Source organism: Crassostrea angulata, chromosome 8 (assembly GCF_025612915.1).
Source record: "Crassostrea angulata isolate pt1a10 chromosome 8, ASM2561291v2, whole genome shotgun sequence".
NCBI classification, from domain to species: Eukaryota; Metazoa; Mollusca; class Bivalvia; order Ostreida; family Ostreidae; genus Magallana; species Magallana angulata.
The window spans coordinates 40014730-40029710 of NC_069118.1; the positions used below are offsets into that span (position 1 = coordinate 40014730).

At 31.4% G+C, this 14981-nt stretch overlaps 1 protein-coding gene across 1 annotated transcript; it reads right to left on the reverse strand.

Annotated features, from left to right (window-relative positions):
- Window positions 1-9031: 9031 nt before the first annotated feature.
- On the reverse strand, window positions 9032-10103 carry LOC128159278 (heavy metal-binding protein HIP-like). The gene is made up of 2 exons (XM_052822340.1): window positions 9944-10103; window positions 9032-9447 (listed from the first exon to the last, which is right to left on the reverse strand). Exons 1-2 carry the CDS (start codon window positions 10062-10064, stop codon window positions 9059-9061), a joined length of 510 nt encoding a protein of 169 aa, XP_052678300.1. The 5' UTR covers window positions 10065-10103; the 3' UTR covers window positions 9032-9058.
- Window positions 10104-14981: the final 4878 nt, after the last annotated feature.

Below are 14981 nucleotides of genomic sequence, written 5' to 3' on the forward strand. Positions count from 1 at the left end.
ATACTTTTAACATTTCGCTATTTTCTAAACCAAGGACGCGGAATAAAAATTTCCGGAAAAATCAATTTTTAAACCCCGATATCTCTGTAATGCATCGTCCGATTTTAAAACGGCTTTCAGTGTTAGATTCCGCTTGATAAGCTCTATAAAACACATATTCATTTTTAATTTGATCAGAAAATTCATTTTTTCGAAAAATTTGTTTCACTTCCGGTTTCGACCGGAAGTGACAGATTTTCATTTCGAGCCTTATTACAGAGGTAAATCGATCAAATCATAACCATTGAAAATTTCAATCCTCTATCTTAAAGCGTTTTTGAGAACGGTCCGGGACAAAATGACTTTTTGAAATTTTTAAAAATGACGTCACGTCAAAACGAAGGTGAAGTTCTCTTTAAAACTTTAAGATTTTTGAGGGACGCCAACTTGCAACAATCTCTGAAAATTTCATCAAAATCGGTTAAAAACCTTTTGAGTTATGAGGCAAAAAAGGAGTCAGAAGAAAAGAAAAAGAATAATAATAATAACTAGAGCAAAGCTCGTTGCAAAGCAACGAGTGGGTCTTCCGTTAATGTCGGAAGTAAAGCTGGAAGTTCCTGTAAGAAGCAGAGCTCTTAAACCAATAACAAGAGTAACTAAAGTAATAAGATGAAAAAAATCGAATTATTCCTGGTACGACTTAACAAAACCCGAATGATTTTAAGTACGAATTAACAAAAACCAATTTGATTTCAAGAACGACTTAACAAAAAAAATCCGAATGTGTTTAAGTACAACTTAACAATTATTATCTGTACGAGTTAACTTAACTATAAACATTACGCTATTTTTTAAACCAAGGAGGTGGAATCAAAATTTCCGGAAAAATCAATTTTTAAACCCAGATATCTCTGTAATGCATCGTCCGATTTAAAAACGGCTTTCAGTGTTAGATTCAGCTTATTTAGCTCTACTAAACAAATATTCATTTTTGATTTGATCAGAAAATTTATTTTTTCGAAAAATTTGTTTCACTTCCGGTTTCGACCGGAAGTGACAGATTTTCATTTCGAGCCTTATTACAGAGGTAAATCGACCAAATCATAAGCATTGAAAATTTCAATCCTCTATCTTAAAGCGTTTTTGAGAAAAGTCCGGGACAAAATGACTTTTTAAAATTTTTAAAAATGACGTCACGTCAAAACGAAGGTGACGTTCTCTTTAAAACTTTAACATTTTTGAGGGACGCCAACTTGCAAAAATCTCTGAAAATTTCATTAAAATCGGTTAAAAACCTTTCGAGTCATGAAGCAAAAAAGGAGTCAGAAGAAAAGAAAAAGAATAATAACTAGAGCAAAGCTCGTTGCAAAGCAACGAGTGGGTCTTCCGTTAATGTCGGATGTAAAGCTGGAAGTTCCTGTAAGAAGCAGAGCTCCTAAACCAATAACAAAAGTAACTAAAGTAAAAAGATGAAAACAATCGAATTATTCCTGGTACGACTTAACAATATCCGAATCATTTTAAGTACGACTTAACAAAAACCTTTCTGATTTCAAGAACGACTTAACAAAAAAATCCGAATGTGTTTAAGTACGACTTAGCAATTATTTTTGGTACGAGTTAATTTCACTTTAAACAAAACGCTATTTTTTAAACCAAGGACGCAGAATCAAAATTTCCGGAAAAATCAATTTTTAAACCCCGATATCTCTGTAATGCATCGTCCGATTCAAAAACGGATTTCAGTTTTGAACTCAGCATAAAAATTACTGTAAGATACGTACGTAAAATTTTAAAAATTGAAAAACATGAAAATTCAAAAAAATTGGTTTTGCTTCCGGTTTCGACCGGAAGTGGCCGAATTGAGTTTCCAGCCTTATGTCATAAGTAAAACGATTGTTCTACCTTCTCTGTAAATCTCATAGCTTTATCTTAAATCAAAAATGAGAAAAGCTCCGGACAAAATCACTTTTTAAAACGTGAAAAACGTCAATATCTGAAGAAATTGATGACGTCATCAAATATTTTTTTCATATCATAGAGATCTTTTAGATACACATTACACCTGTAAATTTTAAAACAATCGATGCAAGCGTTTTTGAAATATTTGAGTTGGAAAAAAAATAAAAAGAATAATAATAATAAGAATAAGAAAAAAAAGAAACCGTAGAAAAGCAAAAGGGTCTTCCGTTGAAAACGGAAGACCCTAATAATAATAAAAAGAAACCGAAGAATAACAAGAGGGTCTTCCGTTGAAAACGGAAGACCCTAAAAAGAAACCGAAGAATAACAAGAGGGTCTTCCGTTGAAAATGGAAGACCCTAACTAGAGCAAAGCTCGTTGCAAAGCAACGAGTGGGTCTTCCGTTAATGTCGGAAGTAAAGCTGGAAGTTCCTTTAAGAAGCAGAGCTCTTAAACCAATAACAGGAGTAACTAATATAAAAAAATGAAAAAGAAACGAATTATTCCTGGTACGACTTAACAAAATCCGAATGATTTTAAGTACGAATTAACAAAAACATTTTCGATTTCAAGAGCGTCTTAACAAAAAAACTCGAATGTGTTCAAGTACGACTTAACAATTATTTTTGGTACGAGTTAATTTTACTTTGAACATTCCGCTATTTTTTAAACCAAGGACGCGGGAAAAAAAATTCCTGAAAAATCAAATTTTGAACCCCGATTTCTCTGTAATGCATTGTCTGATTTTCAAACGAATTTCAGTATTAGGTTCAGCTTAAAAAGCTTTACAGAATTCGTATACGTTTTTTATTTGATCAAAAAATTCTAATTTTCGGAAAATATGATATACTTCCGGTTTCGACCAGAAGTGACGGAATTTCATTTCCAGCCTTATTGCACATGTAAATAGCCAAATTCATAACCATAGAAAAATTTCAAGACTATCTTTAAGCGTTTTTGAGAAATGTCGCGGATAAAATGACTTTTTTAAAGTTTAAAAATGACGTAACGTCAAAACGGAAGTGACGTTGTTATGGAAACTTTAACATCCTTCGGACATTATAATTGCACATAATCCCTGCAAGTTTACAGTAAATAAGTTGAAAACTTTTTGAGTTATGAAGCAGAAAAGGAGTCAGAAAAAAATTAAAAAAATAAAAAATAATAATAACTAAAGCAAAGCTCGTTGCAAAGCAACGAGTGGGTCTTCCGTTAATGTCGGAAGTAAAACTGGAAGTTCCTGTAAGAAGCAGAGCTCTTAAACCAATAACAAGAGTAACTAAAATAAAAAGATGAAAAAAATCGATTTATTCCTGGTACGACTTAACAAAACCCGAATGATTGTAAGTACGATTAACAAAAACCTTTTTGATTTCAAGAACGACTTAACAAAAAAATCCGAATGTGATTTAGTACGACTTAACAATTATTTTTGGTACGAGTTAATTTTACTTTGAACATTACACTATTTTTAAATAAAGGACGTGGAAACAAAATTTCCGGAAAAATCAATTTTTAAACCCCGATATCTCTGTAATGCATCGTCTGATTTTAAAACGGATTCAGTTTTAAATTTAGCTTCATAAAAGTTGCTTTTTTGCTTTATAATAAATATCAAATTATTGGTCAGAAAAGAGTTGTCATAAAAAGACTTACTAGCCCTTGTACCCCCTAATTTGTGGGGCCAGCCCCTTTTTCTTGATATCAAATGAAAGGTCTCGCTAATATTTTGTTCTACAAGTGTTCATGAATTGTAAACCGTTCTCGAGATATTTGTACAAATGTGTTCTAGGGGCCGACCCTTTAACCCCTTACCGGGGCCACTAACAACAAAATGTTTGGGTTGATATTGTTCAGAACATTTTTTTGAACAACTTTTGTCCTACATTGCTATTTAAAATATTTCTCCTTTTTCAGATATTAATGATCATAGTCTTGAATTATGGCCCCTTGAAACCCCTGATTACGTAATATATGACTTAGGTATGATACTGTATAGATAAACAGCTGTACAATGAACATTTTTGCTTCTATAATTAATAACAAATTATTATTCAGTAAAGAGTTATTGTAAGAAGACTTTACAGCCCTCTTGGCCCCTAATTTAAGGGGCCAGTCCCTTTTTCTTGATATCAAATTAAAGGTCTTGCAGATATAAACATATTTTGTTCAACAAGTGTTCACGAAATGTTAACCGTTCTTAGGATATCTTTACAAATGTGTTTTAGGGGCCGGCCCTTTATCTCCTAAATGGGCTCATGAACAAAAACATTAAGGTGGCATATTGTACAGAACATTATTTTAAGCAACGTTTGTTCTACAATGCTTTTCAAAATATTTCTCCTTTTTCATATATTAATGATCGAAATTTTGAATTTCTGGCCCCTTGAAACCCCTAATTACGTAACATGTGACTTAGGTATGGTTCTGTATAGATAAACAGCCCAACAATGAACATTTTTGCTTCTATAATTGATAACAAATTATTATTCAGTAAAGGGTTATTGTAAGAAGACTTTACAGCCCTCTTGGCCCCTAATTTGAGGGGCCAGCCCCTTTTTCTTGATATCAAATGAAAGCCCGTGTAATTTGAAACAACTTTTGTATTTCATGTCTTAACAAAATATTTATACATCAAAAAATATCACAGAAAATGTGCAAAAATTTCGTGAAAAAATTTGGTGCCAATTTTCAGGTTCAGGCGAGCTTTAAGGCCTTTACAAATTTTCACCATTGGAAGCATGGGGGAACATCTAAATACATTCATCTATAATCCCTAAAAATTTCAAGCTTCTATCTTAATTAGTTTCGGAGGAGATGCGTGGACAAAATGACCCTTAAAAATTTACAAAATCGTCAATATTTGATACCGGAAGTAACGTCATCTTTTAAAAAATTTATAATATGTAGCACCGATCATGTTTCATCCGTCCTGAAAATTTTGTGCGAATCGGTTGGATAGTTTTTGAGAAATAGCGCTCCAAAAAAAGTCAGAAAAAGAAAAAAAAAGAATAACTAGAGCAAAGCTCGTTGCAAAGCAACGAGTGGGTCTTCCGTTAATGTCGGAAGTAAAGCTGGAAGTTTCTGTAAGAAGCAGAGCTCTTGAACCAATAACGAGTGTAACAAAAATAAAAATATGAAAAAATCGAATTATTCCTTGTATGACTTAACAAAATCCGAATGATTTTAAGTACGACTTAACAAAACCCTTCCTGATTTCAAGAACGACTTAACAAAAAAAATCCGAATATGTTCAAGTACGACTTACAATTATTTTTGGTACGAGTTAACTTTACTTTGAAGATTACGCTATTTTTTAAACCAAGGACGCGGAAAAAAAATTTCCGGAAAAATCAATTTTAAAACCCCGATATCTCTTTAATGCATTGTCCGATTTTAAAACGGATTTCAGTGTTAGATTCAGTTTGATAATCTCTATGAAACACATATTCATTTTTGATTTGATCCGAAAATTCATTTTTTCGAAAAATTTGTTTCACTTCCGGTTTCGACCGGAAGTGACGGATTTTTATTTCCAGCCTTATTGCAAATGTAAATTGCCAAATTCATAACCACAGAAAATTTCAAGACTCTATCTTAAAGCGTTTTTGAGAAATGTCGCGGACAAAATGACTTTTTTTAAAGTTTAAAAATGACGTAACGTCAAAACGAAAGTGACGTTGTTATGGAAACTTTAACATGTTTGAGGCATTCTAATTGCACATAATCTCTAAAAGTTTCCTTTAATTAAGTTGAAAACTTTATGAGTTATGAAGTCGAAAAGGAGTCAGAAAAAAAAGAAAAAGAAAAAAAATAATAATAACTAGAGCAAAGCTCGTTGCAAAGCAACGAGTGGGTCTTCCGTTAATGTCGGAAGTAAAGCTGGAATTTCCTGTAAGAAACAGAGCTTTTAAACCAATAACAAAAGTAACTAGAGCAAAGCTCGTTGCAAAGCAACGAGTGGGTCTTCCGTTAATGTCGGAAATAAAGCTGGAAGTTCCTGTAAGAAGCAAAGCTTTTTAACCAATAACAAGAGTAACTAAAATAAAAAGATGAAAAAAAATCGAATTATTCCTGGTACGACTTAACAAAATCCGAATTATTTTAAGTACGACTTGACAAAATCCTTCCTGATTTCAAGAACGACTTAACAAAAAAAATCCGAATGTGTTCAAGTACGACTTAACAATTATTTTTGGTACGAGTTAACTTTACTTTGAACATTACGCTATTTTTTAAACCAAGGACGCGGAAACAAAATTTCCGGAAAAATCAATTTTTAAACCCCAATATCTCTTTAATGCATCGTCCGATTTTAAAACGGATTTAAGTGTTAGATTTAGCTTGATAAGTTCTATAAAACACATATTCATTTTTGATTTGATCAGAAAATTCATTTTTTCGAAAAATTTGTTTTACTTCCGGTTTCGACCGGAAGTGACGGATTTTTATTTCCAGCCTTATTGCACATGTAAATTGCCAAATTCATAACCACAGATAATTTCAAGACTCTATCTTTAAGCGTTTTTGAGAAATGACGCGGACAAATTGACTTTTTTTTAAGTTTAAAAATGACGTAACGTCAAAACGGAAGTGACGTTGTTATGGAAACTTTAACATCTTTGAGGCATTATAATTGCACATAATCCCTGAAAGTTTCCTTCAAATAAGTTGAAGACTTTTTGAGTTATGAAGCCGAAAAGGAGTCAGAAAAAAAAGAAAAAGAAAAAAAATAATAATAAAAAGAAACCGAAGAATAACAAGAGGGTCTTCCGTTGGAAACGGAAGACCCTAATAAAAAGAAAAAGATGAAAAAAATCGAATTATTCCTGGTACGACTTAACAAAATCCAAATGATTTTAAGTACGAATTAACAAAAACCTTTTTGATTTTAAGAACGACTTAACAAAAAAAATCCGAATGTGTTTAAGTACGACTTAACAATTATTTTTGGTACGAGTTAACTTTACGATTAACATTATGCTATTTTTTAAACCAAGGACGCGGAATCAAAATTTCCGGAAAAATCAATTTTTAAACCCCGATATCTCTGTAATGCATCGTCCGATTTGAAAACGGCTTTCAGGGTTAGATTCAGCTTAATAAGCTCTACAAAACACATATTCATTTTTGATTTGATCAGAAAATTCATTTTTTCGAAAAATTTGTTTCACTTCCGGTTTCGATCGGAAGTGACAGATTTTCATTTCGAGCCTTATTACAGAGGTAAATCGATTAAATCATAACCATTGAAAATTTCAAGCCTCTATCTTAAAGTGTTTTTGAGAAAAGTCTGGGACAAAATGACTTTTTTAAATTTTTAAAAATGACGTCACGTCAAAACGGAGGTGATGTTCTTTATAAAACTTTAACATTTTTGAGGGACGCCAACTTGCAAACATCTCTGAAAATTTCATCAAAATCGGTTAAAAACTTTTTGAGTTATGAAGCAAAAAAGGAGTCAGAAGAAAAGAAAAAGAATAATAATAATAACTAGAGCAAAGCTCGTTGCAAAGCAACGAGTGGGTCTTCCGTTAATGTCGGAAGTAAAGTTGAAAGTTCCTGTAAAAAGCAGAGCTCTTTAACCGATAACAAGTGTAACTAAAATGAAAAGATAAAATAAATCGAATTATTCCTGGTACGACTTAACAAAATACGAATGATTTTAAGTACGACTTAACAAAAACCTTTCCGATTTCAAGAACAACTTAACACAAAAAATCCGAATGTGTTACAGTACGACTTAACAATTATTTTTGGTAAGAATTAAGTTTACTTTTAACATTACGCTATTTTTTAAACAAAGGACGCGGAATCAAAATTTCCGGAAAAATCAATTTTAAAACCCCGATATCTCTGTAATGCATCATCCGATTTTAAAACGGCTTTCAGTGTTAGATTCAGCTTGATAAGGTCTACAAAACACATATTCATTTTTGATTTGATCAGAAAATTCATTTTTTCGAAAAATTTGATTTACTTCCGGTTTCAATCGGAAGTGACGGATTTTAATTTCCAGCCTTATTACAAAGGCCAAACGATCAATATATAAGCACGAAAAATTTCAACTTTCTATCTTGAAGCGTTTTTGAAAAAAGCCGTGGACAAAATGACTTTTTGAAAATTTAAAAAATGACGTAACATAAAAATGGAAGTGATGTTGTTATGGAAACTTTAACATCTTCGAGGCATTATAATTGCACATAATCTCTGAAAGTTTCATAAAAATCGGTTAAAAACTTTTTGAGTTATGAAGCCGAAAAGAAGTCAGAAAAAAAAATAAAAAGTATAATAATAAAAAGAAACCGAAGAATAACAAGAGGGTCTTCCGTTGAAAACGGAAGACCCTAATAATAAAAAGAAACAATAGAATAACAAGAGGGTCTTCCGTTGGAAACGGAAGACCCTAAAAAGAAACCGAAGAATAACAAGAGGGTCTTCCGTTGGAAACGGAAGACCCTAATAAAGAAAAAGAAACCGTAGAATAACAAGAGGGTCTTCCGTTGGAAACGGAAGACCCTAAAAATAGAATTTGACAAACATTGTGACAATGACCCTTTTAGATTCTTAGTTTCAATATAGATTGTTTCTGTGACGTTGCCGAACATTATCATCATTGTTTCAAGCCATGGTTTGGGAGTCCGCATTGCATAGTAATAATATCCCATATTTGCGACAGTGAAATTCTGATAAATATCTTGAAATACTTGTTTTTTTAAAGATAGAACAAATTCGAGTTGGTCTGCTGTAAGACTACAGTTTTTTCCTCCCTCAATATCTACAGTGCACAACTTTTTGAGCTAGATTATGACTGAATTATTACATTTCCCAACGTATTCTATGTAATATTGTGTCATTTATTCGTAATGTAGTATTCATTTATATCGAAAACTATTTGCTAATTTTCATTTTTGAGTTGTTTTTGTAGATTTTTTAAATAACAAATTAACTCAAATGGTTCAATTGATATAATATTAAAATATATTGTTTCTTATATAATTTGGTCGGCACACAAATTTCTATGCATTATAAGACTATATCGTGCATTTAAAAAATAAAAAAAACAATTGTATGTGTTAAGCTTCAAATGCTTTATTTCGGTATTGTTACAAATGTGTTACAATTTTGCTCCCGAAAAGTAACACCAACCTCCAAGGGCATACTGCCCATTGGTGTTATGGGTCCTGATCCAGACCTTATCGCCTTTCTTCATTTTGATGTTAGCATGTGAGGTTGACATAGGATGTACATTGTGACCCCTTCCATCGGTATGATTTAATGCAACTTTTTGACCATTCAGCACAATTTCAGTGACGAAATATTTTCCACTTTGTGTTAACATTGTCCATGTAAAGGAATAGATCCCGTCCAACGGTGCTGTGAATATTCCGGAGATATTGTTGTAAGCGTTTCCCTCGTTTAATAAAACTTTATCAAAGATCACCGTCTCTTGGTTCTTCAAGTTTTGCAATGTCTTGGTAAGTGATGAGTGGAAAGCAAACGGATCTATTTTAGGATTAGAAATAAAATAGTGTTAGGGAAAAAAGAGAATAAATGGTAATATTAAAATAAACAGTTAAAGATGGATGTCATTAGTCTTAATATGAATTAAAACACCAGCTTATAGACTTTTACGTATTTTATTAAATAATTTGTACTATTGCGCATGTTGGGTAAAGCTTGCTCAGAAGTGACTTTCTACTACTTTTACGTGTTATTGGCTGAGCTTAAAATTCAACAATCAATACTTGTGTTAAACGGGAAGTTGCAACGAATAATTCTTATTACATACATGTACTTTGCAGCGTTCAATTAAAAAAAATCACAATAAGCCATGTACCCGGTCAGTTCTAGAGCGAAATTTCACTATTGGACAAGAAAGAGTTTCCATGACGTTTCTACATAGTCATAATTAAGGGTCATGGAGACCCTGACTATACATACTACCATATGTTTCCTCAATCCTAAATTCAAAATCTATAAATGAAATGTTTTTCCGAACCTTTGCAGCGCACATTTTGAAAACCTATTCCATCACATATAGCCTTGTAGTTCTTGTATCTAGTCACCACTTGTTGTGGAGTTCCGTGTGCAGTTACCGCCACAAGAAGAGCGAAGCTCATCAACAAATAGCAAATTCTGAAAATGATTTTCAAATTTACAATTAAAATTAAAAAAAACCCAATAACTTAGTCATATTTTATCATGAGAGAGAGAGAGAGAGAGAGAGAGAGAGAGAGAGAGAGAGAGAGAGAGAGAGAGAGAGTGAGATATTACCTTATCATTTTTTATTAGAAAAACCAACTGTTGTCATTGCCTTGCTGGGGACGAATTTTTATACAAAAGCTCAACCCACTTTTACTATCGAATTACAAACACCTCGCGCTAAACGATCATTAGATGGATTTTTTATTCACTTGCGTCAATTTTGAAAGCTTTGCTGGCAACCAATCAAATGAAATCAGCTCACACATTTCCATTTTATCTTACTTTTTTTATAATAATACAAAAAAGGCAGTTGCCTTCCGCTTATCCCAAGTGGCTATTCGAATCTTTTTAATTCATAATTAAGATCCGTGCCTTCATTTAAAGCATTCAATAAGATTCTCAATGAAAAAATATATCAGAGCGCATATTGTAGCAGATATACACTTACTGGTAGGAAAATAACATGTTAGATATGATAAAGAAAAGAACATGATGGTAGATTAAATTGATTACAAAATTATTACACAAATGATAAATAAACGTTACCTTTGATATTTTTATATTTCCTGAAATTAATTTCTGATTACTCAAGCCCCGAGTTCTATAAGATGAAATAATTGAGACGCAAAAACTATATTATCTAATAATTTTACCATATTGACAATGATTATTTAAAATTCCATTTTTGATCAGAGTGCAAGTTTTAAACAAGAAAATCACATTGCTAAACTTAAATTAACTGATCATATATTTATTCTCTTTAATTGTACATATTTTAATATTGGAACTTAAAATCAGATAGAAAGTGCACTGAAAATGCTTGTACAGTAATATGACACAAGTAATATCATAAGTTTTGAATTTCATTTTGAATATAGGGAAAATACTACGTAATGTTTATCAGATAATTCTACCGAGATGAATAATTAACATTTTAACGAAAATACATACAATACGAATATACAGTCAAACACTAAAATACCACTTCCTGAAATTTTTGAATATGTTTATTGTAGAAACATTAACTTAGATTTAGATCATTAACAACTATAAAGAAATTGCTCCACTGTAAAAAGAAGAAAAACAGTCCACGGAATTCATAATTAATTAAATTAAGATACAATTTACATTAATCATAATTTTTTTTTCTCAAGTCAATAGTAAAGTGTATTTAACACTTGAAACCCGTTTTTAGATACACATTCATACTCTTTTTGATATCAAAACTATTTTCTACATATACTATATATCAAATACTATTTTGATTAGTTTTTTTTAAATACTATCATACCACAAACAAGTGAAAAATATTAAGCAAAAAATATATCCAGGATTGATTCATGGAACCAATAATTCCAGAACTTAAATTTTCTTTGGATTGCAAAATAAATTCCCTTCCGCCATCAAGATCAGCAAGGTAGAAGGACAGGTCAGCATCGCCAGAGGTATTTGATTCTTTCATTTGTCTATCATCTGCTTTTTCTGTGCAATGTTTTAGTTGAAATTGAATTTTTTCTTTTCTTTCCGTTTTTTTATCTTATGTAAAAAAAATCGTTGCTAAATTTCTATGGTTATTTCAAGATATACAATGTAAATCCATTAAAATTTTGTATTTTTAGTGATTTGGAAGGGAAGGGAAAATATGATCTCCCTTTCCAAATTACCTAAATTATAATTCAGAAAATGCTCCAATTTGTTCTGCATAATGGTTCGATAGTATTATCTTTAATTAAGAATTGTGTATAGATCATTAGATTTTTTCGCTCATAACATTGAACATATTTTTTAAAATAATGTTTGGCATACACACTTCTGGAACAGGAACCGTATTTTTTTTAAGCAATGCTCTTATAGTTGCTATCAGTTTATTGTTCAAGAAACTTTACACTACAGACATATATCAAATTGAAGTCATGTATGTTCATGAAAGAACCATCATTAATGAAAACATTTCTCAAACCATTTTTCATGAAGAATTGCTTTTCTTCCATGTAAGATATTTTTGTAAAAAAAATTGTGGTTCTATATACATATTTGTTTCTAGTTTTAGTGGTTTATCAGAAAAAAATATTCATGCATCTAAATCATCCTTCAAAAATATATTTTGTACATTTTTAAAATAACTTTTCTTAAAATATTCGTTCACACATAGCACTGTTCTTGATATCGTTCTTAATATCTAAGTCTAAAACTAAATGCATGTTGCTATTTATTTAATATGATCTTCATCCAAACCAGTTTAAATGACATAATAAATTCTTTGACGTTAATCATCCTAAAACCACCATCTTTAAATTTTTTGAACACACACTCTTTTTAAGGTGTATATTAAGAAATGCAGGGGAGTTACATAAATTGGTAAGGATTTCATGCTTGTATTTAGTACAATTCTTTGCTAAAGCCTTATATTTCTTCGTTATAATGAAATTAAGTGCTGGTGTATTTTAATTATTGTTATCATTTGACTTAAATGTATGAGATGGGGATGAAGTGTGTAAAAACATATACAACATTGTTGTTTTAGAATTTTCTGATTTTTCAATTTACTGCAAATTCAAACACTTCCGGCGAAATGTTCTCTTTTCACCGAAAAAAACCCCAAATCTAATGCTATTCAAAACTATAATGCTCTCTAAAATACTCGCCTATATTTTTTTTTCATGAGAATGGTAATACTGTTCACAGAATGTTAGCCTACATTGGAATTTCAAGGTGTGCTACCAAGTCAGAATGGCAAAGATATTGCATACTCTTTGTACATAACTGTATATTTTACAATATTAAATTAAAGTCAAAATAATAATACTCATTCTTGTTTTTTTCTTCTTAACTCTTACACTGGAGCTGAAGTCTAATTAAAAGCGCTTTTTTTGTATTTTGGAAATCTGACTTGAAGTTTTTTTTTCTCATTTTTTTAAGCTTAATAAAAGCATTGTGAAAAGAATGCAGCATATTATTCATTGGTATTAATCCAATTCTAAAGTATTTTGTGTGATGACAAAGGACATTTATAAACAATCCACGTACAACTTGTATACTTACACATATGCAAGAGAAATGTCATCAAGAAAATAATTGGAGAAGTGGCACGACAGCAACTTAATTTGCAAAATTAAAAAAATACTTTAATTAATAAATTTATATACTCCTTCATAACAAAACTTTTGAAAGAATCAACGATAACACTTCAGTAGACAGATATATGTTTATATATATATTGGCCATTGTTTTAAAACTTTGCTTAAGAAAAAAAGAAAAGAACGTCATTTTTACACCTTACCGAGGTCGTTTAATTTAAAAAAAAAATTATGTTTAATTATTGTCTGTATGTTTTACTTTCTTTTCTATGGAAATTGCTTCTACTATCGTTCTATCATCTGCTTCCTTATTCTTGTACCTGCCTTTTTTTCTGTGTTAAGTTTTTGTTTAAAAATAAAGTGTGTTTTTTTTCTTTATGCATTATTCAGATTTGCTTAGCTACATGTATATATATGAAATTTCATATGGGAAACCATTTTAGATTAATTGTTCGTGTTTTGAGTTAAGGCGTGATATATATTCTTCTGTAAAGGGCAGGGGATTTCCGTTATTTTTTTCTTTGCATCTGTAATTTACACCTTTATCACATTCAATTCATGCAACAGCATTTTCATTTAATATTTGCAAAATAGATCAAATGATATAAATATGCCCATAGCATTTAAAGCATACATAATGTGTCAATGTTCTTAATGGGTCAGATGCCAACTTTGTTGTCTCTAATATTCACATGAGTGACTTTTGCTGAGTACGGAGGTTGCACATCTTTCATGGGAGCCCCCTCAAAACCCAGCCGGAAAGATCACCGACTAGAGTCCAGCTGGCATTTGTGCAGTTGTACTGTGGCCAAGCCTCCTCATGTAGATGTACCGTGACTGCTGACAGTCTGGCCTCTGCCCACTTTGACTACACAACCAAACCAGCCGTAATCTTCATGATTGCCGCCCGCAGTGAGAGGGGATACGGTCCTGTTAAGCAGATCAGGTAGCTTCTAGGTATCTTTAGTTAAATATATTAAGTCCTGGTGTTTTATTGGGAAAAAAAGTTTCTTGAAATTGTGTATTTACTTCATGTTGAATTCAGATATTAAGTCTTTTTGTATTAGTTTGGATGTGAGGAAAACAAAATCAATTAAGATACATATCTCTGCAAATAGCAACTTGTTATTTTTATATATTTTTTGGTGTGAAATATTGAGAATACAAAGCATGTATTGGAATGATTGGGCTAAAACTGTGGTTTTATCAATATTTGTTGAATACCATTATTCATGGATTTCTTTGTTCAGTTGATCCACGAACTCTGATGTTCATTGAAAAGCAAATTCTGGTAACATATTGTATTAAACAAGGATCAAAATTAGCAAACTTTTGCATCCAAGAAACTGTAATTTTCATTAAAGCCACGAAAATTGATGGTCATAAATATTGATGAAACCACAGTCAGTAGTGTTTTAATTTTAAAGCATTTATGATAGAAATGAACATTTTGTTTATTTAGATGTACATTTTATATGATTTCAGTTTTTTGCCCCAGATGCCAGAGTCCAGCTGCCCAGAAGAGAACTGTAGGAGGGGGTGGGCAATGAAGTTGTTTTATATCCACCTTACAGACAGGGTTTGAAATCAATCAATTGTTTCAAACTCAAATGAATATTTGGAATGAAATTCTGTTTGATAGTTTAAATTTTTTTTCAGTTTAAATCAGAGATGATTGGAAAGATCGAACTAGTTGCTGGTAGTCAGTGTAATCAAATCACTTCCAGATCAGTTTGTAATTTGAAAATTTGCAAT

Excerpts from the sequence above, each read along its gene's own strand:
- LOC128159278 (XM_052822340.1), bottom strand. The coding sequence starts at position 10,064 with ATGAGCTTCGCTCTTCTTGTGGCGGTAACTGCACACGGAACTCCACAA. Across the intron at positions 9,448-9,943 it reads TCAAAATGTGCGCTGCAAAG|ATCCGTTTGCTTTCCACTCA; the intron begins GTTCGGAAAAAC and ends ATCCTAAAATAG.